General features: G+C 42.9%; 1 protein-coding gene and 1 long non-coding RNA gene across 4 annotated transcripts in view; both read right to left on the bottom strand.

Moving 5' to 3' along the window:
- adarb2 (adenosine deaminase RNA specific B2 (inactive)) overlaps positions 1–25,849 on the bottom strand; it is a 227,530-nt gene that overhangs the window by 74,862 nt on the left and 126,819 nt on the right. For all 3 annotated transcript variants that reach the window (XR_004337280.1, XR_004337281.1, XM_032550940.1), the window contains exons 2-3: positions 18,909–18,995; positions 17,059–18,011 (exon numbers count right to left, since the gene is read on the bottom strand). Coding sequence is in view for 1 of the 3 variants with exons in the window: in XM_032550940.1 (XP_032406831.1) it covers positions 17,059–18,011; positions 18,909–18,995 (1,040 nt within the window). In the remaining 2 variants the exon portion in view is untranslated. The remainder of the gene's footprint in view (positions 1–17,058; positions 18,012–18,908; positions 18,996–25,849) is intronic.
- LOC116711607 (uncharacterized) lies at positions 141–2,885 on the bottom strand. The gene is made up of 3 exons (XR_004337282.1): positions 2,765–2,885; positions 2,283–2,285; positions 141–152 (listed from the first exon to the last, which is right to left on the bottom strand). It is a non-coding gene; the product is annotated as an uncharacterized LOC116711607 (long non-coding RNA).

Raw genomic sequence — 25,849 nt, 5'->3', positions numbered from 1 at the left:
AAGCCGGTTCCCAGTGAGCTGTATTTGGTTGATTGTACATCTAAAACCAGAAGTGAAAGTGCAGTAAATGTTTAGGTTTTTAGATGTCTAAGTTCGGCTGAGATTGGTAGAAGAGTTAACAGGTGCTGGAGCTGGGGATTAGATCTGTGCAGCTAGCGCCGAGCTAATCACCGAGCCGCAGTACGAGTTCTTCTAAAGTCAGGTATTGTGCTGGTTGGAAATAACTCATAGGGAGATGCTCTTATTCAAATGAGAACATGCCTTCAGCTCTATCCTCCATCGTGACACACATTGGATTTCTTGTTTTCAACAGAGTAAGATCTCTGTGCTAGCTCTAGCTGAATCTCGAGGAGCCAGCAAGTGTGTGGCAGTTCTGGTTTTCCGCGCTCTTGTCATTTATTTTTAATAAACATGAATCAAATCACTTCCTCCGTATCCTGAAGGTCCATAGAGAATGCGACGTTAAAGATTTCATGAGGCAGATTTGCACTTTTCCAGGCTGTCTTGGAGACTCCAGTTGCCACTGGATTCCCCACATGTTGCAGTAACTTGGAGCGATGATTAAGCAAGTTGGGTCGGTGCGTCGTCGGTCCCCAACAATAACATGCAACGATTTGGACTATAGTAGTAAGTGGGAGCATCTCTACATGCTTTCACAGGCAGAATGATGCAAACGTCATGCTGTTCAAAGAACACTAAAAATGATTAGAGCTCAATTCAGCTCAAAACTTCTTTATTTAGAACCAAGGACAATTAAATGTTGAAATAACTCTTTATTTTCTAAGTAGTGAATAACTGAAATCTGTGAATATTTGAGAACCCTTTAAAGACACTTAAAACGGCCTATTTCAATAGCTCACACCAATTATACCGTAACACGCATTAATACACACAGTGGAAATCATCTTAGCAGAAGCTAATATTAAGAGTCTGCCTTATTTCTGCTCTTGGGGGAACAGCCAATCAGAACCAAGGAATATATATGGTCCTCGAGGATTGGCTGATTTGATAATGCCAGCCAATGACATGTGAGTAGCACTGCGTCTAGGTATTTAAGCTTTCTAAGCTGAACTTTCTCTCACATGTTTTCAATAAACTCTACAAAGAAAAACAGGAAAAATCCACAATTCCTCATATCACCTCTTTGACCCATCAGTGCTCCTTTCTATAATCTCTCAGGTCCGTCTGGAAAAACAGGAAGCACAAAAGTCTATAAGTTGTTTTTCTATATAGACAATTAAAGTTTTTCATCACAATGCTTCAGCATGTTTCTGCTGCATCTTCTAACAACCATCCACTGACAGAAGGAGGTTTGGAGTTCATGATCCCACTCGCCAACAAACACACAGCCTTTGCTGCACTCTGCACTTCAATGGACGCGAATAACAACACAAGAGAATCTTGAATATGACAAATAAATTGCTCTGGTGCTCCAACCTCTTTTACCATTTCTTTAAACAAATCCAGAGGAAGCAGAACTCAAGACGGACTGTAACGAATACACATGCTCTCTTTTATTTTTACCTGAACATCTTTGAAGTCATGCGCGCCCACACCCTCCCCCACACACACACAGGACAGGGGTGAGGCAGGGAAATACAGTGACAGCAGAGTCAATATTGGCCCGAGCAGAAAGAGCAGTGATCTATTCCCATTGTGCATGCGCTGCTTTTAGGCCTAAGCTTTTCTCCTTAAACGTGAAATTACACCCCGTTGCTTTGTACGCCTTGGGGGCACGAGTTGGTTTTTTTTCCCCAGATGCCTGTGTGTCAAGCTGCTAAAAGCTGTAAAGGACATCAAAGTTTGTTTTTTTTCTCTTTATGCCTTTCTTTGAATATTTTATTTACTCTCCTCTGCCGCTGGAGCGACTCCTGCTGCCACTGTGTACAGTGAGGCGAGAAACGGGAACAAAATGAGCGGTCATCTTATGACAGCGAGATCGTTATGTCTCCACCTACAACAACCGCGAATGCATCCCCCCCAAACCTCCATCACCGCTCCAACCTCCCACTCCGACCTCCAGAAAGGGCTAATAATGCTGTGGGAGAGAGAGCGCTGAGTGTACGTTACCCTGAAGAGTCGGGCTGTTTGTGGGAAGGAGCTGCCACGGCTTAACAAGCCGAAGCTTTAAGTGTGTTTCTATAAAGAGGGGCTTGACACAGTCACTGCTGTAAAGGTGACAGAAAGGGAGGTAAAGAGGAAGAAATTGACAAAGAGCAGAGAGGAGTGGAGGAGGGGGGACGGGGGGTCTTCTGACCGTCTCTGCGCCCAATAAAAGCAACCGGCTGTAAATATGCCGCGCACTGGAGATGTCGTGAATCAAAACGGGAATTTCGGCGCATTGAAAACGATTAATTGAACCACAAGCAGAGGGAAGCTGTTTGTCGCCGAGTTCTGCGAGATAGCATTCAGCACAACATACTGCTGAAACCAGATATTTACATACAGAGACTAAAAAGACACGTACACAGTTTTGTTTCCTCACTGTCTGAAATGAAATCAGACGAAACCTTGTAACATAACCACCGTGTTTGCTTGTTTTTCTGAATAAATACGTTGAGTAAATGTATCAAACTGTTTTGTAGAACAGTTGCTGTTATTTCATTGTTAAAATTATTCCAAATTTCCACTGTTTAAAACTGATTTTGGGCAGCATCATGCTGGCTTTAGGTGTGGCTGAAACGAGTCAATGAAAAGGGGGCGTGTTGCGTCGGAGCGGGGCGGCTCAACTGGAGAGGGAGACGCACGCCGTCAGATCTGAGACTTGACTTGATTGAATGTTTAAAACGAGTAAAAAAAAAAAAATCAAAGAAAAGACATAAAACGGCAATCAAAGTTCGCCCCAGAGCCGCAGATCGTGCGTTTTAGAAACTGGATCGGAGCTTGTACCCAGGAAACGCCGCCCGGTGAGATCAGGACTTTACTTTTCTTTTTGGGGATTTTTGGTGGTACCACTCTTTTTTTCTTATCCTTTTTTTTGGGGGGGGGGGGGGGGGGCATTGGGACTTTGGATTAAAAAGGGGAAAATACTTCCAGGACTTTGTTTTGTTTTTTGAGTATATGGAACTCCTTTGCAGACATTATTCTCTTCAAAAAAAGGAACGGGAATGTTTGGACATTTAATAATTTAGTTTTTTTTTTTTGCTGACATAAACTGAGTGACTTAAATCTAACCTATAATTATTTTTGAGGGATTTTGGTTACTGATCTATTTATGAGAATAACTATTACTATTTCTTAGTATTGTGATTGTTTTTTGTTTTTTTTTTTAAGAAATAATTATTGCTAAAATTCAACAAATTTCATATTGAGTGGTTGGATATTTATTTTCTTATCAAATTAAATGGTGTAACATATTTAACCTGATTCCTGTGACAGATCCCCCTTGAGTATATTGTGAGTTCTGCTTTAAATCAAGCTGAATTTTACAACCTCTCTGGTTTTATGGTTACAGCTATTCAAATTATTTCTATTTCCTAAATGCCAGAAGACTTTGCAAAAATATTTTTTTTGTCATTTTCCTTATCCCTGATACTGACCAATTTGGAGATGTGTGCCCTTCACAATACGGCGCTTAGAGATCTTTATTTTGTATGGATTTTGTGGATTTTATTTGTTTCAGCTCTTCCACCAAAATTCTTTTGGCCGTAAACGGTGGTAGGATTAGACCTGACGCAATAAATCAATGAATCGCATGTTAAATTAAAACACGACCAAAAATTTGACGTTTTTCTCTTTTCTCTCTTTCTACCAAAAACTGGATGACAAAACATCTTCAGTCTGGTGTCAATTAGCCCCTTTTTCGAAGGATGATTTTGTTTACAAAGACTTCATAATTAATTTAATTTGTTGTTTTGTTTATTTATTTTGGATATTTAAAATGTTTTCTGGTTCCAGTGTTAAATATTCATTAGAATTTAAAGTTAATTGATCTTTGGGATGTGCTCTTCCATTAAGCTCTATATTACTTGAAAACAACAATTTACATTAAATTATATGAAGAGCTGCAAGTCTGGTGGGAGCTTAATGGTGCTGAAGTCTTGGCGGGAGACCAGTTTGGACAGTTGCTGCTTCAGTTCATGCCTGATCATCAATTCACGCAGACATGCGGGGGTCAAATGTCACAGATAAGTGGCCAGTTCAGCCACTATATTATTGATCCACAGGGAAATCACCATGGGAGGTTTCTGCAAGTTCAAAAGCGAACTCTGGAAGCGTGAAGACCCAACGGAGGTCATCCGTAATCTGACTGATGTTTAATATCGGGGCACTTCATGAATCGGTGATTTGGGAAACCAACAGGCTATGGCTGAAAGTCAGAACAAGGTTGGTAGGGAAGCACAGTCAGAAAAGATTGAGATTGTTCACAAAACGTATGAAATAAATGAAGATACAACTACATCTGCATGAAATGTACATCCCTGCATCTAAGACCTCATAAAACCCCTCTAATGTCTAACCAATAATCAACAGAGGTGCTAAGTGTTAACGCTGTCTCTTTGCACCTGTTAAATATGGCTGCCAAGTATCTGGGATGCATCGGTTTGACAGACAGACCGGCGGATCAGAGCTTCAGAGTGTGTGTTTGTATTTATGTGTGTGTCCTCAGCAGCGGAACCATCCGGCGCCGTCACCGCTGCAGGCTGATGAGGTCTGAGCAGACACCCGGGACTTACCTTGTGAACAGGTAAATCATTTTTTGATTTCCACCTGAATGAAGGGATAATGTGTGAAGGCTTTGTTCTGTGTTCTGTCAGTGAGAGAGACGCAGTGCTGATGTACCGCTGGAAAAGAAAAAAAAGTCAATTCAGATTCCTTTATCTTTCATCGCCATAGCTGCACAGCGCAGCGTCGCTCTCCGTCCGATTCCTTCTGCTTTAACATTTTTGTCGCGCTTGGTGGCAACAGCTGCCGTCAGGTGTTTTGTGATAACTCGCCGTGATTCTTTTGTGTTGCCGTGGAGGATTCTTACTATCCAAATCTTTTGTGCTGAATTGTTTTAATTTTACAACGCTGGAGAATTTTTTGGACACATTGGCCTCTTTAAGGTCATATCTTGGTTAGATAAATTCAGATTTTTTTCATTCTGTTTTTTTTGTCTGAGCCAATACGAGGTGAAGTTGATGATGCGCTTTGAATTATTGTTCCACTGCATGGCCCAGGGGCGCTTGAGCTTAATGGGGACCTCTTGTGCAAAATTGACTTTTTGCACATTTTTGTTCTTCCATTTGGGTTTCTACTGCTTCTAAAAACCACCCAGCAATTTTTGGGATTTAGTTCATGTTTTTCTGTGTTTGGAAAAGGAGCCGTTTCAAAAACAGCCTGACTAATGAGTCACAGTCAAAAGGCACTGCACCGTTACCTAGCAATCTAAACAAAGCCCAGCCTGTCACCTAGCAACCCATGCGAAGCTCCGACACGTTTGGTCAGCTGGTTTTATCAATGTATGACGGCAGTTGGAAAAGACAAGTGTTGTTGACTTTCAGAAATCAACTTCTGCAGTCTTTATTGTTTGCGCAGGAACCTCCACTTCTGCTTTTCAAAGTTCTATAGTTGTACAGTTGCGCGTCTGTTAGCAGATTTTTTTCATATGCGAGTGTGAATGTTGAGGTGTGATGCAGTGGGAGGGCTTATGTTTTATAAATATTTACTTTTTTAATATTTTTATTTTTGAAGATTTTGTGGTCAAGAGCAGAACTCGTGGTTCCAGTAATTATCACAGGTGATCCAGATTGTGAAACAGAAAAGCAGCCCAAGATGTCAAACAACCACCAAACACCGTTTGAGTGTTGGTATGAAGACCTTTTTATGTACCTTTGTCTTAGTTTTACTCCAGATGTATCAACAGAAAATGCTTCCAAAAGTCCAAAAGTAAGGGAAATATGAAATGGTATTTAGTGTTAATTCATTAGTTAACAAGTACAGCAATTCAGTTTGGTTTTGATAGCATTTCCTCCCTAATAAATGAAATGAATTTGGATATTAAGGTTTATTTGACGATCTAAAACATTTCAGTGTAGAAAAAATAAATAAATCAAAGACCTACATCTTTCATTAAGGGTGTCGACCAAAAACATGTACCCTTTACCTTTTCCTTCACAATAAACACATGAAATCCATTGAGGCTTGTGGCTGTAATGTGACAAAATGTGAAACCGGAAAGTTCAAGGTTTATAAATGCTTATGCAAACAGCTGTAACAACAACCGCTGATGGACTTCTGGACATTTCTTGAAAGCTGATCTCCATTCAACACTGTAGCATTGTTAGAGGGTATGGCACACAGCATTCACCTGCATTCGGTCACATTGCACACAATCTAACAAGCCGAGCAAGGAATCGCGTTACATCACACATAGCTGCCATGACGCAAGTCAGCTTCTGTTTGGACAAATAAAAAAAAGTCTCCTGCCTGCGACTGCTTTCATTTCAGTATCAGCAGAGGCAAAGGCTGCACAGGCACCAAAGTTCGGCCTACGTGCAAAAAAATGGGACAGAGGGAATGGATTTGTCATGTACCTGCTGGCGTACAGCGAGGTGCTAAAAGACAAGGTATGTCCTAAAAGTCTAGGCGGCTGCATTCAGCTCAGGTGGCCGAAATTACATATTCAACTGGAAGGACAAGTCGGCAAGAGCTTTTAGTAATTCATCATCTTTTTTTAAGCAAATCTAGAGAATGAAAGGACAAAAGCATTGCCCAACTTTTCTAAGTCAATGAAAAGAAAAGGTTTTCTTTCCGGCCTCTTACCACAAGTTGCTGAGGTTTCTTCTCTTCCTTAACACAGTCTGCTAAAGCTTTATCACGTTTCTGTGTTGGGGGAAAAAAAAACTGAACAGCTAATCATCTCGTGTGGCTCATGTCGCCAAGACATCTTCTTAAAGCTCTGTGTATGATCTACCTTTGTGAATCTGGATGATTGGAGCGAATGTTGTAAGGACATGATTTGCTCCGGGCCTCCGGGAAGTCATTTATTGGATCCCCGCTAAGTGCTTCGCCAGGAGATGGAACCGTGCGAGGATATTATGGCTCGCGGCAGACCCTGCCCGTCATCTGTATGCAGAGTTCAGCGCACTTCCTGTATCGGAGGGCGAGAGGTGCCACCAAAGGTCGCCTCGGAAACGTCCTTCTGTGACAGTGACAACGGGAGATGGCATTAACAGGCATCTTCGCGTCCGCCTTTTGAATATAAAAGGTGGCGCCGGTGACCCGAATCAGCAATTCAGCTGTTCTGGAAGCGACGAGAGGAGAAATTCAGCCGATAATGGCGGGGAAAGTGAGAAGTTCAGTGAGAGTTCATGTGCATTTATTTTGTGTATTCGTTCTCTTCTTATTTGGCAGAGCTCGCGCACTGCTAAGAACAACTCAAGCAGGGAGAGACGCAGCTATCTGGAGAGAATATCATTTCACCTATTTCCCTCTATCCAGTGAGTATTGACACAGTCATCATGTAAACACAATGTGCTACATACATGACCTCTGCGTTTCCTCCTATTGCCCACTGGGATAACATAAAAATACATAAAGATGAAGCGCGGACTCCATCCATTACCCAGTAGACAGTGGTTTCAGGCACAGCACAGGACCTAACTAGCTTGCTGTTGTATACTCATGGGCAGGCAGGCTGAATTATGAGGGCTGAGGACATGAGGTCTTCCCAGAATGCTAAACTCCCCCCGCCCCCCACTGTGCCCTGCAACCAATCTGACGCCTAATTAATCCTGAAGGTCTTTTGTTCCACTGAGGGTTTTCTTTTTTCCCCTCTCTTTCCCTCCTCTGCTCTCCATCCATCCTTACCTCCCTTGCTCCCCCCACGGTCTACCTCGCATCCTTTTCCCTGCCAGCCAGGTTTGTACCCCCGCTACTCTTGTCACATTCACAAACAGACGTACATGCACCTCATTCTGGCCTCTTTTAATAAGCCTCCCTCCCCCAGGAGAGGCACAGCGCGGTCCCACAGAGCAGGACACAGGTAGCAGATGTTTCACTTTAACCCCACATATAAAAAAAAAAAGTGTCGGTTGCTACATCCCCCCATTGTGTTGGCACAAATTCTTCCATATAAAAACATCAATTCATCATCTGTACACACTATTTCTTCCAGGCTCTAGTCTAAGGGGATGTGTGGTGGGGCTCTGGTGCCAGTGGTCATTGGATGAGAGGCAAGTTGGACCCTGGACAGTTTGTGAGTACATTACAGGGCAACACAGAGACACACACCCATACACACACGGGAAGCTGTGTTCTTTGAGCAGTAGTAGTTCCCCTACCTGTAAAAAACAGATGTCACATTGTGGGCAGTTTGCAGAAAGTGACGACTCTAAAGCTAACTGCTAGTCACAAAACCCAGCAACTTTAGCTAATTTTAGTAAAACAACTTAAACTGTATTAAGTAACATCAAACATCTGCGTTTTCAAAAGGGTATTAAGTGTTTTGGTATTTTGTCAGTCCACTGGTAAAACTTCTAAACAGCTCCAGCACGACACCTGACAAATAGCTTGATAAAGCTTGCAGTGTTCACCAGTAACTTTGACATAATTATGTAGACATTATTCGAGTGACAAAAATACACCAAACCTAGCAATGGTCTCTTCTGGAAATGCATACATCTAATATCTACTACTGGCATTGCACTGGTCGGGTATGAACATTTTCAGTTTCAGTGTTTTAGCTTAAATCAGCTACAACTGGTTTCTGTCTGATTATCTGTTAGCGTCTTGTCATTCTGAAGACTTTCTCCTTTTTCTACTATCTTTGCTGTGTTGCGTCTCTGTGGTACAGGTAACGAAACTGTTAGCTACCGATAGGAACTTCACAGAACATCACTTCTAACAAGAGTGTTAAACTTCTAACAAACTTTTCTCTGTGCTAAATAACTAGCAAAAACTCCAGTATATCTGTGAACCAAGATTTCTAAGTTTCCAATTTCCAAATTGCTCAATTTGATTTTTAAGCCACAACATAGAACTAACAATAATAGACACTAAAATAAAGCTATGTTTGGTTGCTAGTCAGAACACTAGTAGGGTTTGGTCACTTGCTAACAAAGCTAAAAACATTTATTAGCAATTCTAGCCAATGAGAACGTGTTTCTCTTTATTTTTTGCATTCAAAAGCAAGAATAACACATTGGAAAATGTGGTGGTGTGATGTGTGTAATGTTTGGGTTGTGATGCAAACGCATCAAACAAACAGAATCTTAATCACAGTTTAATGGAATTAGCACAATGGCTAACGCGGTTTGTGAGTCGTACGTGACTTTCTCTCTTTCTCTTGCAGCTCTCAGTGACTTGACTAGTCTGTCAAGGTTCTCACATTAGCTGCAGTTTGCTGAGTATTTTTTTTAGAAAAATCTTTTATTTTGAAAAATATAAACTTTCGCTTCTATTCAACTTCTTTCCAGCAAAGACGCTTCATGCATCCGTCTGAAGTTCAATAACCTCTATTGTAGCTATTTCAACTAAACCATTAACACAAGCACAGTAAACCAGACAGTTCTAATACTTCATGATGCAATCACGTTCAGTCATTGGCGGAGGACGCAAGCAACACCGCCCACTGGTGTTGCTTATGCCTGGTTCATACATTGTGGTGAGTTATTGTAGATAACCAGGAAAACCTGGAGTGGAGTTTTAGCGGTAAGTATTCCATCAATCAAGTTGAATGGACTCTTTCATGAAGCAACAAAAACAGCGTTGGGGTAATTAATAATTTATTTCAAGTGTGGGAGGGTAAATGTGAGAAGAACACATCCCATTCACTCATAATTATTGCAATGCTAATGGTCTTAATTAAGCTAAAATAAATGCGCATAAATAACTAAGCTATACAAATTCTTTGAATTGCACTTTTAAAGACTTGATTAATGTGAGCACAATACCACTGATAGTAACGGTTGGGTTTATTTAAATATGTAATTATAACATAGGTCATTCTTTGCCTCATTTTGAAGACAAACTACTCAAGATCTGCTTCATGAAACTCTAGAATCATGCAAAGGTATTCCAACAAAACAGCCACGGAAAAGCAGCGCGGCTCATGTTTTATCCCACGCTGGAGCAGGGCATATCAACAGCTGACAACATGTTGCCTCGGCTACAGAACTGAAGAGGAATCCACTCGGGGAAACATCTGCAGAGATTTGGGAAGCCCAAGGGGTCTCAGTGTTCAACCATGAATGAGATTGGTTGGAGTAGGACACAGTCCGGGTTTGTTGTTCTGCATGTTTATTGGAGGGATTGATGTTTCTGTTTTGAAAAATGTTTTTAATGTCATTTATAAAAAGTAAAAGCAAGAATTTGTGTGTAAGAAAAAAAAAAGCATTTTATGTTTTAGCCATATTCATCATTAGTGTTGCTAGTGCAGCTAGCATTGATATTCCAGTCTATCTATGTATTCCCTGGAGAACGGGAAGTCTTACCTTAACTCTGAGAGTTTTAAAATGCTGGGAACATTTTCAAAGCAAACCTGCTCCATGATAGATTTTTAAAGCCCAAAAGGATAATATAGAACATCTTTACTGTAGTATATTTTGCCTTCCTGTTCTGTTCTCTCTCGCAATCTGAAGACATGTCGCAGAAATTTCAGCATCTGTTTCAAAATAGCTTCTTATTTAGCTAACTTTGAGCTTACTTCGGTCAGTAACAACCTCAACACCAATGAGTGTTGCTTCCACAATGACCCGTTTGTGCTCACATATTCGTTCACCGATTGGGAAAATACTTATTTGGATTCCCTTTAATCACTGCTCAGTATCAAAAACAACAACAAAAAATCTGATGTCGGAGGGGGCATTTCAAATTTTGAGGTAGCATTTAATTTTTTTAACTGGGTAAGAACAAATTTCATTTAACCCTTTTTGATCTCCACATTCTTCAAAATGAAACCAAAAAAAAAATCTGTAATTATACTCTGATCATTACTGCAGCATTTATTTGCTCACGTTTTGTCCAAACGGGCAGGACTTGTTATTAGGTCAGTTATGAGGTTTGTCACATTTGACTAAAAACTCAAGGAAATCCCCCTTTGAACCAGGACTTCTCCTAGTCTTTAATTTATGTTTTGACAGCTGTCTTCTCCATAACAGGGGCCACGGTGGATTAAGACAAATAACCATCAAAAGCAGCTCAAGATAAATTAATCATCCACTGTCACAGAGACCAGTCTAAAATAATCCTACGGTGCCACATCTGTTGATTTCTTCACTGTGTGCGACCCAAGGGGGAGTCACGAACAATCGCGCCCCTCTGCGTTGACGCGCGCCGGTGCCGGGTTGCCCGCTCAGAACGTGCGTCGAAGCGGACCGCCGCTGCGGGGCTGGAAGGTCATTTAAAGGCCAGACATCCAGACCCCCTCCCCTCTCTTCTCCCCTTCCTCCTCCTCGCCTCCCTGCCTGAGAGCCGGAGATAAACCTACACACGGCAGCCACACAGGACCAATAGTCATGATTTATCTGAAGCCATTTGCTACCTGAACGCCTATGAAATTGTAATGAACTTGATTATGCTTTTAATGAAGTGTGAGAGGTTCTTCAGGAATGATTATAGCCGTGCTTTGGCTCACAGCTTGCGGAGGGAGGAAGGGTGCGGACGGGGGTGGAAGGGAGTAATGGAGGACTGTCATGAAGAATGAAGACTTAGTAGCTGCGACTGTGGATATTGCAGGGCGAGCAGGGGTTGCACACGGCAGCACCGCGCGTCTTTTGGAATAGATTACAGGGGTGTTATAGTGTACGTGCAAGGTGACATGACCCAACCAACCCCACTTCAATTCCTCCGTGCTCAGGGATTTTCCCCCCACAAAGCCGCATGCTGACGCGGTACATTAGACGGAGCGGGCCCGCAGCCTCATAGGTCATATTTTGCATACATATTAGACAGACGAGGATGATTTTAACCTTTCCGTGTTGGGGCTGCTCCCCCCATTCAGACGGGGTGGAGGAAAAAAAACCTAAACAAAAACATTATTGTTTGGTGATCTCACACAGAAATCTGCTCTCTCTCTCCTGCTCTGCTCTTTTACTAAATACCAAATGATGAGCTAAGTGGCTGGTAAAAAAGAAAAAGGGCAGAGTGGCGCTCCTGAAGCAAACAGCTGCTTTATGCTCACATTACTTTTGCACACAAGTGACAAAGTGTAATGAGATAGCTTATGTACGCGAGCCAGGATTTCCCATCTTGGTCATCGTTTGCGGAGGTCAGAGCTCAGGGTGAGTTTGAAAACAAAAACAAGGCCCGCCGCCGCTGCTCTCTGGAAACTGATATATGGTTCATACAACGGACTCTCACTTTGGGTCATTATTTAGGCTGCAAAAAACAGAACTGATCTGAGTGCTGGTGACATGATTAGACGTACGTCTTACCTACTGTGCCTAAATTCTCCCACATTTTGACAAATTACAACCAGAATCGTTGATGTGTTTTATGTAGATTTTATGTACACGGGGTGATGTCTTGAAGCTGAAGGAAAATGAATTGGTTTTTCGATATTTCATGAATAGCACTCTGAAAAATCTGGCATACAAACATATTACAGACTCCTCTTTGATACCACTAAAAAGCCAGAGTTCAACCAATTACCAAGAGAAGGCACCTAATTAGTCAGCATGGCCACACTGTGTGTATTTTAATTTCAGACAGCATCGTGGATAAAGGTCATTCTTTGGGTCTAGCAAACAAAACTATAATGGAATCTTGACAACTTAACAGCTAAAACCAAAGTTAGTCGTTTTTTTCCCGTCCAGCAGGGGGCCTGGGGGGCGGGATCTTGCTTGCGTGACATCACATGGCAACATCTCTATACTTCCTAAACCATTTCCCACTGTCTCTGACTGCGTCTTCAGATGGTGATGGATGCAGATGTTTCATCGCCCTGTTTGCGCCGCGCCATTTGTAATTATAATCACAGGCGATCCCGTGAGATACCCGGCCGCATAAAAAGCTGTCACTATTTGTGTATCTGTTGCCATCACTGTCCACATGCTGCGGGTGCAACGCTATCTGCAAGGTCTCCAAAGCTGTTAATCAACTCCTCTCTAATGTGTTGTTCACACCTCCCTCCGCTCCCAGCCCCTCCCTTCGCCCAAGCTGGTGGATTTCTATCTTAGACAGGGTGCCTGGCCGGGCGATCGCTGTCGCTAATTTGTTGTGGCAATATTAATTAATGATCAGCCTGTCACAGCTGTTTATATTGAGACAGATTAGAGGAGGGAGAGATTAGACAAAGAAAACAATCTGCGAGAGGCTCAGCCGCTGACAGGGGTCACCTTCACGTGTCTGAAATCATATTCAATTTGCTGTGGCGGAGGCAGGAAAAATTACTCCACTTGACCGCTCCGAATCCCCTCTCAATCGCTGGTGCTTTGCGTTTCAAGATAAGCAAATCGCATCATTTTAAACATAAAGAAACCGACAAACATGAGGCTGCATTTGATCTTTAGTGATGTAGGAATTAGCAGAGAGAAACGCTTATTGTCTCATCTGCAGTCTTTCCTTAGTTGTACTGTTTCGGCTCTGCCAGCAACCACGTTTCCTATGTCCAAGGTGGCAGAATTCGGCTTCCTATTTTTCCACGAAGCGAACCTGCTGACTTCTCTGGCCTCCCACAGTCGCAGTGCTGGCCAAACACTTCGTTGACTTGGCAACACCGTCGCGCGCTGTGACGGCGAGTGGAGATTAAGTGGCCAATCAAGGCCCGAACAGTGGGGTAATCATTCCACTTGTTAAAATGGGTGTCAGGATTATTCCAGTGCTTTCTCACTTCATTGCGGGCTTTAATAAAGCAAAGGCATTTACTGCTAACTGGATTGCTGAGGCTTGGACTGAAGGACTGCTCACTAATGACTGATTAATAATAAAGTCAAGCAGGTCTACAAGCTGACATACCCTTGAGGCTGAGCTTAGGATATGTACAGTAGAGAAAGGGGTCCTAGATTAGAGTAATAGTACTTTGGTTTTTTTTTTACTTCCATACCTCAGATACCGCAGCCGATTTGTGACTAAGCTCATTTTCAGTCCGAGAATGACTGGATTGACATCCGAATGAGGTTTCGTCAGCAGAACTGATCCCGGTTTAATTTCCCCAGATCATAAAAAAGGGTTAAACGAAAAACCAGAAAATCAAAAGCCTTCGCTTGTAGATAAATACGTCCTTAATGCCAAGCAAACTGCAGTCCAACGCTTCGCTTCTGCTCCGGTTGTTAAAGCTAATTCCCAGAGACACGAGTGTAGGAGGACGAAACTATAGCTTGAAATCACTGCAGCAGAGTCTTTTGCTAGCGTGCTTGTATGCTTGTCTCGTCGATCCCTCTTGCTCCTCTCTTTGGTATGGATGTGATACCAGGAGGAAGTGAGAAAAATAAAACTCTGTGAAGTTGCGCTGCATCTAAATATTTCACTGTTGGAACAGATACTAGTTGCAATCCTTCAAGTTCAACTGAGTCAATATTAGACTTCTGGAAAACCCCCCTTTAGTGTGGACAAATCTCTAGAATAGTGTTCTCTATGAAGAAATCCCGCCCTAATTATTGGTATTAAATATTTCCCTTCTAACCAATACTACATGTGATTTTGTCAGAGAAAGTTGGCAAAGTAATGAAGATGAATGTGTTATGCTTGACTTCCTGTCATATGTAGGTTCCTGAAGTGAGGAGGAAAGTGCCAATAAAGAGTTCTTGTCAGGCTAATTGAAAACATAAGCACTTAATAAGCTTATTGAGTAAGTCATCTCAATATGGCTCCTCTTTTTACATTTTAAGTACGTTTTTTACCAGCGTTGCACTGAGAAGTAGCTTATACACTGCTCAAAAAAATAAAGGGAACACTTAAACAGGTGTTTAACACTTAAAGTGTTCCCTTTATTTTTTTGAGCAGTATATAATGAACTCAGCAGATGCGCATTTCCAGCAGGTGTTTACTAATTGCTGCTGGCTAGTCTGAAGGAGCTGAGTAAAGGAGTTGCGGGGGGAAAACTGCTCTGTGTGGCGGTCGCAGCTCCGAGGAGGGGCTTAGTCCTTGAAGGTGGCGCTAGATCACAACCAGGCGTTTTGGATACCTGAATGGTTCCACGGGAGATGAAAGAATTTCTAGAATGTGTGAAAGCGTCAAAGCAACGCTTCAGGTATATTATAACATGATGTAAAGGTCGTACTAGTACTGCCTCTTTAATGTTACACAAAACTCTCAGCAGACAAAATGTCAACAACTTTAACCATCTGGTTGGAGCCTGTGGCTTTCACATTGTTTCTCACATTTTCACACGTGCAGCTCATGACGTATGACTGGCACCAAGCGGCTCTCCCATAGACTTCTGGCATCTTAATTGTTGTAGCTTTTTAAGGCAGAACCCTTTTCTGCCGCCTTGAGAAGTCCTGCCAGCGTTCGCCGTGTTGAACATTTTCACCAGCGCGGCTTCATTGTGCAACAGGTAGCGCTGCAGGGAATTCGGAGGAAAGAGAACAGTCTGAGCTGGCACACAGAAGCTGGCAGGACACCACACCGTTTGAACTACCCCCCAGGCTACATCTGGCAGCCGCCCCCGAATTCCGCATCGCATCTGCAGGGTAGTCAGCCGCTATCCGCGCGATCGGTGCCTGGCATCAGGACTGACTCACATGTGAGTGTGCTGTGTTAACTGGGGGGCTTTGCTTTGACATTGTACAACACCCCCTACCACCACCCCTACACCTTGTTCGTCCACACACGCATAAATATTATATGGATTATGTATGTCATTTCCCCGCAATCCCTCCCCCCAAAAATTGTTTTCTGGAGGCTGGCAGACAGCACGCTTGACTTTCAAGAAATTCCACAAGCGACTGCTCTCCGGAACTAAACGGGTGCAGCAAATCCTTTTAAAATCCTTTTAGACACCGTGGCAGTCAGGGGGGAAAAAGAAGAAGTTTCTCCCAGGCAAACATGTGCAGGTCTGTTGGGTTGATGTTTTGCTCTGGGGAAGGACACCCTCGCCAGTTTATTTCTGCGAGGCTCAAAGAGAACGCTACTTCAACACGCACTCGGCAGGGTGCAGGGGGGTGCGCAGGAAAAGCAAAGGCTTCGAGGGAAGACGCAAGGGTGAGGACATTTTGGATGTGAACAGCTTCATTTTCCAATTCGAGACTCTCGAGAGGCAGGTGGCTTACACATCCTTGCATAAAATAAGACAGAAAGGAGAATTTAAAAAGTGTTGCTATCGGTTGTCAGCATGCCCACGAACTGGACGCCGTTGATAATTTCTTGTCCGTGCAAACACATGAAAAAGAATTAAATCTGTTGAATTAAACACCTCAAGAGGTTTTGTGTCCCAGCTACAAGAAGCTACGAGAAAGTTGGACTTGCTGTTAACAAAGGGCAAGGAAAACTAAGAACAATCTCTTTTGTCTTTTCAATTTTTCCAAGTTTTCTACCAAAACAAAATCCTCTAGTTTCCTTGCTCTGATTGCTACTTAAATATTTGGTTAAATGAGCAGGGGATTGGTCTCAGTGGTTTGTTTGTCGACTTGCTCTTTGCTTTTCGATTTCCTTTGGGCTACGGAATTGAATTAATGTTTGTAGACACTGTGATGCCACACACGAGAAAATCGGAGATTTTGCAAAATTACAAAACCTTCCCAATTACAGCTCGGCAAAGGCAGTGGAACCCCCCCCCCAAAAAAAACAAACAGAAAAAATAAAATCTCATTTGGGTTGTTATGGAGATTTCTCGTGTGTCAGAGGCACCAGGATAATAATTAGCTCCATTTACATGCTATTCTATTAAAACAGACTGACAAATAGAGGTTGTTTACTCAATATCCGATCCTACACAATGAAAAGAGGACAAATTTGTAACCAGACAAAATCCCTGCTTGCTCACTCATATCTCTATCTGTCCTGCAGCGATTTCCTCCTCCAGTCCGCTATCTCTAGCTTCAATCTAATTTCTAGCTTAATTACTCTTTGGAAGGTGTTTGGGAGTTTGCCGCATGCCTGCTGTTTTGGTCATTACGGGTCGCTGTAGGACATAGAGTGGCTTGCCAAAGACGCTTAGCGGAACCCGGGCATTTGGGATGTGACTTCACTCACCTGGGGTAAATGAGGACAACTCTTCCTGCTGGCTTTGAGGCCCGTCCTCCCTTCTGGCACTGTCCTGATGTTGAAGAGGGCCTGAAGAGCGCACTGGGCCGCCTGCGTCTTGGCAAGTTTCTTGCTGCGACCGCAGCCCTCGAATATCCGCCCGTCCACGCGCACTGCCATCACGAAGCTCCGCGGCCGCCTCCCCTCAGCTCGCTCCGACAGACAGGCGTAGCGCAGGCCCGGCCGGAGCTCGTTGAGCAACGCCACGGGACTCTTCGGCTCCTCGGGCTCCGGGACAATCCCACCGAGCCTCTGCTGGGCCTGCACCATGAGGTCCAACGTGTGGCGGAGCAGCCGTCCATGCCTCAGCAGCTCGCTCGACAGCAGATCGCTCTCGCTCGACGGGTCGCAGAGCACGAGGCCGTCGGAGCACGGCGACGCCTCAAACTCTTTGAAGAGCGTGTCGGAGAAGTCGGCCTGGTCGGACGTGAAGTCCGCCGAAGGGTTGGAGATGTTTCCCATGGCCAGGTGGGCCTGCGGCGCATTGGGGAACTGGACGAAGGATTTGAGAGCGAGTTCGGCGGCCCTCATCTTCGCTTTCTTCTTCGTGGGTCCGGTACCCTCAAAGGTGAGTCCGTTAACCTCCACGGCAATGGAGAAGACAGGAGCGTGGACGGGGCCGGTCTGGGACACCATGCGGTACTGCAGCCCCGGCCGAAGCTCGTTCAGCTGCACTAAGGCGTTCTTTGGAGCCTCAGACCAGGAGAGTTTCTTATAGATGAGTCGGAGCTGACACAGGCGCCCGTTGTTGTCTTCCTCCAGTGGCCGTTTCCTCTTCAGGCCAGAGCCGGCCGCTCTTGACGACTCCGAGCAGAAAAGCGACTGGCATTCTCCAGAGCCGATGGAGAGATCCTCCAAGTTCCCGACGTTGCGGTTTTCCTTCACCTCTGTGCTGCTCGTGCCTGAAGAGCCAACCGGAAGAAGAAAAAACAAAACAGAAACCATTTTAAAGTAAGAGATGGAAAATACTGAAGAAAAAAAAGAAGAAAAGAAAGTAATTATTACTGTGCAACACTCTCATTTATCCTGGCTGAACAAAAATGAATCAAGGAAAATCTCTCAAGGCAGATTGAGCCACTTGATACACAATGAAATGGTAATGAACACATCTACAATCAACACCCGCAGCCGAGCCCACTTCATACCACAGGGCTCTATAATATTTAAGTATTTTAAAATCCAAATATAAATCCCTCTGAAATGGTGATGTTATCTGCCAAATCATCCTGTAATCTGCCTCCAAATTGGTTTGGAATCTGAGTCGGGGAGAAGGAAACATTGGTCCCCGCGGCCCTCGCAGAGCATCAATCCTATTTGTAATGGGGAGGGGAGGAAAAGGCGGGGGTTGTGTGTGAGTGCTAAGACTTTCCAAGAAAAAAGGGTTTGGAGCCTGCTTTATTTCACACTTCTATCCTCTGCGAGAGCAAAAGCCTGAAACAGCTGCGATACGCTCTTCAACCGTCGTTACGGAGAAGTGGCGGCGTGTATTGGCTTTCTGATGGCAGACGAACAAAAACAGGGCGTTCAGAGGAATTTCAACGGTGGGATGGGAGTCACTTACTGGTGGGGCAGATTGTAGCTCAAGATGAGCATGCAGGCAGGCATTTGATTTGATGACTTATTCATCGGGAACACTCAGATTTAACATTTATTAGCTCACTTTTAAAAGACCCATTTGTAATCAAAGAGCCCATTTCTCCCGCCTGCCTCCCAAAAATAGTTAATTATGCAGGTGACAGAGATTTCAGTTCCACACTCGGTCTGCCAATGAGAGACGGAGAAGGTGTGCAGCGGCTTACTTAAACTGTCCTCGTCCTCCGTGCTGCTGGTCCCAGGGCTTATGTACTTGAAGGGAGCGATCAATGCCGACAGCATACCGACTTTCTCTGCAGGAGAGACAAGAGACACGCAGAGTCAACAGGAGGGCAGAGGTAGAGCTGCTTTGATGTTTTTATCGATTAAAGCCAGGGATCGTTGTCGGCTCCCAAGTCGACAACGAGGCAGAGATGATGCGTGCATGAGAGGAGGGGTGCTCTCCAGAGGCCGTTCCCCCATTGAACCTACACTGGAACGTAACACTGAAATCAGAGTCAAATACAAAGCGTTTGCTCTACTAATAGAAATTATCTGCATTTTAATTTCCTCCAAAGATGCTGCTACGTTTTTCTTTTTTACCTTTTGTAAGGTTTGTTGTGAAAAAGACAGTCACGCTTGGTCTCGAAATTTGATCATTTAGCATCATAAACAGAAACCGTCATACAAAACGCAGTAGAGATATTATTCACAATATAAATTGAGCTCCTTTTCAAAGTAGCTGATTTAATCTGGTGAAGTACATTTATTCTGATAGCAGGATTAGCTGATATGAAGGTGAATGGTATTAGCTTGGCAAGATTTCAGACTCTTATTTTGATGGAATAACAGGAAGTGTTCCAACCCAGGAACCAGGAAGTGGTTCCTGGGTTGTCCTGTGCTGTTTACAGGGATCATAAGTGAGCTAGCTAACAGGAAAACTAAAAATGAGCTCCTCCACCTCCTCCCAGTGCTGCTAAAAATGCTGCAAAAGCTCACCACTCCTGGTCAAAAACACCCAATCAGAGCCAGGAGGAGGTTCTTAATCAATAAATATCTGTCAATAAATATCAAATATATTTATATTGGTAATATACAGTAAATATCAATAAATAGCTGTCAATCAATAAATATACGGTATTCTGCTGAATGTGCTAATAGCTGAATGTGCTAACTTACAATTACAGGAAAACCTTAAATCTGTTGTTATTGGCTTCTATGCTAATTAACCTTAGCATTGGTAGCAGGGTATGTTGTGGTGAACCAGCTGTAGCCTAGCAAAGAGCCAATGGGAGAGGCTGAGAAGGAGAGTGATTGACAGTGCTAAGACCCGCCTCCTGCCTCTGATTGGTTGTTTCTGACTGAGTGGTGTATTTCTGTGAAGAGGTCAATTTTTTCACAGATGATCTGTCTTATACTGTCAACATAATGATAATTTTAACTAACAAAACAAATGTAAAAAAAACATTTATAAAAAAAGGTACATATTGCATCTTTTAGGTCTTCAAAACGTAGCTGAAACTTTAACTGATTCAGATTTTTTTTTTGCAACACGATTAAAGTTTTGCCCACCAGCTCTGAATCTTTCTGCAAATCGATTCAACATTTTGTGGAAGTAACACAGACTTAAACTCGTGTTCTCGCATTGTGCCCGAACAAAAAAAAAAGAAAGGAGCTGAACTTTTTCTCCTCAGAGCCGGCTTGTCAACAGCCCCTCTTTTCTTGTTTCCCCCTCGAGGCCCCGCGCTGTCCAGGTGTGCGTGTTGTTTACAGTGTGAAGCCCTATTAGGACCATCGCTTGGTTTGGTGCTCTCCACGCAGCGCTGAGTAAAATTGACAGACCAGTCTGGCTCCTTAATTAAACCTCCTCTCTCCTCCCAATGCCAGCTGATGATCAATAAAAGAGAAAGGCGAGGAGGAGGAGGAGCAGGAGGAGGCAGGGTGGGGGGGATTGAGATGGACTTGTACAGCAAGGTGATGAAGTAGGATGTTGAAAAAGAGCCAGAATGAGTTTACAGAGTCGGAGCCAGGTGTCGTTATACTCTCGAAGCTTTTAGCGCACACACCCCCCTGCCGCCCTTTAACTCCTCCGCCCGACTTTCCAAGAGCCAAGACTCATGAGGGCGAGAGTTCAAAACAGCTAAACGCTGCGTAAATTGGGGGCCTCACATTACGGGGGCTGTAAACTCGTTCTGATAAGAGCGTGAGGTTGTGAGCGAGGCCTCCTCTATTAGCAGAGCAGCAGCACTAGAGGGACTCAATGAGTCACTGTGACACACATGGTTGCACTCCAAACACTGGCGAGTCCTTGTGGGCCAACATCACAATACGAGCACTTGCATTCTGACCTAATTATGGACTACAGCTCAACACAAGCAGCAATTTGGCCCTTAATGACTCCCTTGGCATCACAGAGGCCATTTCCAAACCAATCTGTATTGTTTCTAAAGCCTCTAAAGGCTCATTTTTAGAAAAAAAAAAAAAGAAAAGGATGAAATGTGACGTACTACTCTGTCAAATTTAAGGATTTATACAGGTTTGATTGTAACCTACAAAGTCTATCCATGTGCGTTTTGACAGCAAAGACAGTAGTTCACATGAACCATGAAATTAGAGCGCACTCTGAGGCAATTAACACAGAGGATGGCTGAGCTTTCCCAGTGTAGCCCGAAAACACGGAAATCAACTGTAGATTTTGGTAATTCCGCGCCGCAGAGCGGTCCAAACGTACCGTTTAACGGCTTCTGCCAAGCTAAAGCGCTTAGCTGGCAATCAGACACAACAGCTTCACACAATTGGAGCTGCATTAAATAGTTAGGTGATTACTGTGAGAGGCCACTGCCGCATATTTTAGTAATTGAGGGTATAAGCCAAATCAACGTCCTAATCTGTTTTACACGCGAACATGTGAAACACAAATGTCAGGCGAGGCACAAAATGCAGTTAGATGTGATTTTCTATTAGCTTCTTTTTTTTTTTTTTAGTTAAAATCGATAACGCATTTCTTGATGTCTGAGATATACAGTGCAAGTACATGCAGTGATTCAGATTTTGTCCGCCTTTTATATTGCCCTTATCCTAAAATGTGTTAAATTAATGTAGTCCCTCAAAATTCTACACAAAAATACTCCATTATTACAATGTGGAAAACAGTTTTAAAGATTTTTGGGGGATGTATTAAAAATAGTAAACCATTTACATAAGTATGCAAAGCCTTTGCTTACGGTTAGAGATAAGCCTGTCACACGATAAGTTTTTTTCCGACAATAAATCCGCACAACATCAGAGAGGTCATCGCGATAAATGATAATTTTGTTGTTTTGAGACCATTTTCAAATAATATAACGGTAATGGAAAAAATAACGCAAGAACGCATTCTCAAATTCTAATGAACCTTTAAAACTGGAACCGGAAGACATTTTAAATATCCAAAATAATTCAACAAAGCAACAGAAACGACAAATAAACTGAATTAATTATGAAGTCTCTGTGACCAAAGCACCAGGCTGAAGACTTCTGTCATCCATTTTTTGGTAGAAATAAGGTAAGGTAAGGTAATTTTATTTATGTAGCACATTTTCAGCAACAAAATCTAAATCGTGATCTAAGGTAATGTTCTGTATTGCTAAGCAGCATAAGAATAGACAGAGACATGAGAAAAGCATTCATTTATTGAGCTTGTTTTAATTTGTTATGTGATTAATTGATTTATTGTTTGTTTCGACAGGCCCACTAACGTGTTTTGTTCTGAGCAGTTCAGCTAAGCACAGGATATGTGCTTTTGGATATTTTAGAGGAAATACACAACCTCACTAGTATTCACTGTGTACTGAGATGCCAACAGGTCCTCATAGTTCGCCGTGGCGTGCCAGTACAGAGTGGAGAACAGGTCACTGGTGGGTAGCGCTCTGTGCAGAAGTTTAATGACAAATCATTCAAAGCGTCATGAAATTTTGAACCGTATCAACGCCGAACAGCCAGCGGCGCTGACTGATGAACTATCATCACACACACACATAAAAGGAACACAATGTAATAAAGAGGAATGAGATTCAATGCACATCCTCATTGCTTGATGATATGCTGGCCACATCACTGAGCTGTATGAAAGCTTTAACAGACCCTTTTAATACTCCATTCAAAGGACTTTCATTTGAACCAGACTCGCATTCACCGTCGGAACAGAGGTTTTGTCTCCTCAGGACTGAGTAATTTCATGCAACCCTGTGAGACGCTCCCTTTTTCTCCGCTTTCAATGGAGCACAGTTCACGTCAAACGCCTCAGGAAGTAGCCATTGAGTGCGAAATGTCGTGGTGTTTTCAAGAGCTCTGATGTTGCGCGGACGAAAATGGGGGAGAAAATAAGAGGTCACAGTAGAAATGCTAGCAGGGCGTTTGTGGAGGTTCGTGAGGCGGGCTGACTGAGTACGCTTCCGTCTCAAAGACGTCCGAGTTGCATCCCAGGCAGGTTTTTTTGAAGAAAATTGGCTTTTCCAGAGTCATGTAGGATATTTGTAGCATCTTAGTTAGAGCATGATGTATCAGTAAACAGATGCCAATGGTAAAACGCCTGGTAGGTTTATCATTATATTGGACTAGCTAAGAATACCAATATTGGCTTCAGTGGTGGGAAGTAACGAAGTACAAGTACTTCGTTACTGTACTTAAGTACAATTTTCATGTATCTGTACTTTACTTAAGTAGATTTAATAATGGGTACTTTCTACTTTTACTCCACTACATTTTACAGTAAGTATCTGTACTTTCTACTTCACTACATTTCTACAAAAGTGTCGCGTTACTCGTTACATCCAAGTCGCACTGCTCTCTTTTTGTCCGTTAAAATATGAAGTTCAGGGACTTTAAGGTGGCGCCGTAAAATCCAAGCAATAACGTGACTTAGTGTCTGTTGTCACCCATCGCCTCCCCCTTTACTAGCACGCGGAGCTCCAGACATGCGCATTGGTTTCCTCTGAGCGGGAGAAGATGTCTAACTAATCGATAATAGCTGCATAAATCATAAGATATGACGACATGTAAAACCAGCAGCGCTTCGCTTTCACAGACGGTGGGATTTTGTCCAACTTTTAGCGTCACTTGGAAGGAAAGCTTAAAGAAAGGTAAGATCTGTGGACGTGATGCTAGCAAAGCTAGCTGTACTGAGACACATGTTGCATCTGCGATGAAAAAAAGTTGTCACTCATGCGCTGAATTATTGTGTGGATTCAGGAACGATCCGATTCTTCTGGACGGATCTTTACTAAGGTTGATGGGACTGAAGCCTCACTGAGAGCCGTTCTTTGTTCTTGTATACACTACAATAGCTATATATATATATATATATATATATATATATATATATATATATATATATATATATATACACACACACACATTTATTTAATTGCCGAATAAGTAAAAGTTGAACGTATGAACACAGAGCATGCTCATTGATTGATTTTGTCTCCTGTCATGGTGGCAAACATGCAGTGGGAGGGAGGATGAGAACAGTCATGGTGCTCCTTCTGCTTGTTGCGCCGTTGGACAGTGTTCATAGTGTTGTTGCAATTACAGTTAATTGCTATGTTTCATGGTTTAATGGTGCAGACAGTTGTGGTTTCTGACATGGGCAATATGGGCAACCGCCCAGGGCGTTATTTCAATAGGGATGGCAGGCGACCTCTGCGGATTGTAGCACAGCGATGAAAGCAAAACAGAATGAAATGAGTTGTAACTGATGCTGGTTAAATATATTTCAGCTCTAAGTATTTATATCTAGGTGTTTTTATGGAAATGTGGATCTTTCAGATCAATCTGAGAACCAATTTTGATAGGTGCACTTCATTTTATTGTGTCATGTAGCGCAGGGCGCTGGTCTTGGTCTCGTGTTCAGTGGTCTTGACTACAACTCTGCTACGTGGCTCCTCGATTGCATGTCTTCCCCCCCACACCTTCGTTCCATCCCCTTTCAGTTGGATTTCTTTTTAAATAAATGTCACTAATGAAGTTCATGCTACGTTAGGACAGGAAATAAGATGTTTCCATCCCTGAAATTATGATGCATAGAATCACATATCTAAGTCTAAACTCTTACAGAGAATAAACACAATAAGAACATGTTTAATCTGTGACATTGTTTATTAAAATGGCACATTTATGATGTATTCAAATTAAATACTATCGGCACACTTAATGATATTAGCGATTAGGTTATGTATTCAGCAAGTACTTTTACTTTTAATACTTAAGTATTTTTAAAAGCCAGTACTTTTTTACTTTTACTTAAGTAAAATGTTAATGTGGTACTTTGACTTTTACTTGAGTACATTTTTGCCTGTGTATTTGTACTTTTACTTAAGTACATTTTTTGAGTACTTTCTCCACCACTGATTGGCTTAATTCCACTTGGAGTTTCATGTTCGGTTGAAGCATTCCTTGGAGTTCACGTCTACTTGAGAAGTCCTTGTACACGTCTATGTTTTTGTCACTAAGTATATCCCTTACCAGGCTAACGGCACGACATTCCCAATATATGTTAGCAACAACCCAAGTAAACCACACAAGCAAAAAAATCAACACAAATCTGTCCAAATATTATTGAAAAGATAAAGAAAGCAAGGACCAAACAGACATAGAAAGCCAAGAAAATAACTTTGAAAGCAGTCCTTCATCCTATGTGGTTCCAAATTAAAATCAGTCGGTTCAGAGTCCCAACTGATGGCATGTAAAAGCTTTATCCTTACTAAATATCTCTTGATGAGTGAAAGCAGAGAGTGTCTAATAGAAAAAAGAACTGTTGGAAATATTGTCACTTCTTGAGATGCGGTCATCCTAAGGTGAAATCCTCTCCATGTAAGCATGACTTCAAAGTCAAGTAGGAAAAAAAAAAAAAAAAAAATCCAGCCTGCTATGAAGTTCATCAAACATCCCACCAATCACCTCCGCTTATGTCCCTCCTCCCTCCACCGTTACTCTGCATGTCCTTCACGGTATGCATCAGCCATTCCTTCTCGTTCAGCAGCAGGCCTGAAAGATGGGAGCCAATTCATGCCGATAGCCTCGGCTCACCACTGCCGACCTCCCCGCCACCGGCGCCGCGCCAAGGCACGGTGAGAGGAGACGGTCCTCATTTGTTTCCGCGGCACAGAGGCCGAGACGGAGGACAAGG

The sequence above is a fragment of the Xiphophorus hellerii genome, chromosome 21 (assembly GCF_003331165.1).
Source record: "Xiphophorus hellerii strain 12219 chromosome 21, Xiphophorus_hellerii-4.1, whole genome shotgun sequence".
NCBI lineage: Eukaryota > Metazoa > Chordata > Actinopteri > Cyprinodontiformes > Poeciliidae > Xiphophorus > Xiphophorus hellerii.
This window is presented reverse-complemented; position numbering and strand designations above follow the sequence as displayed.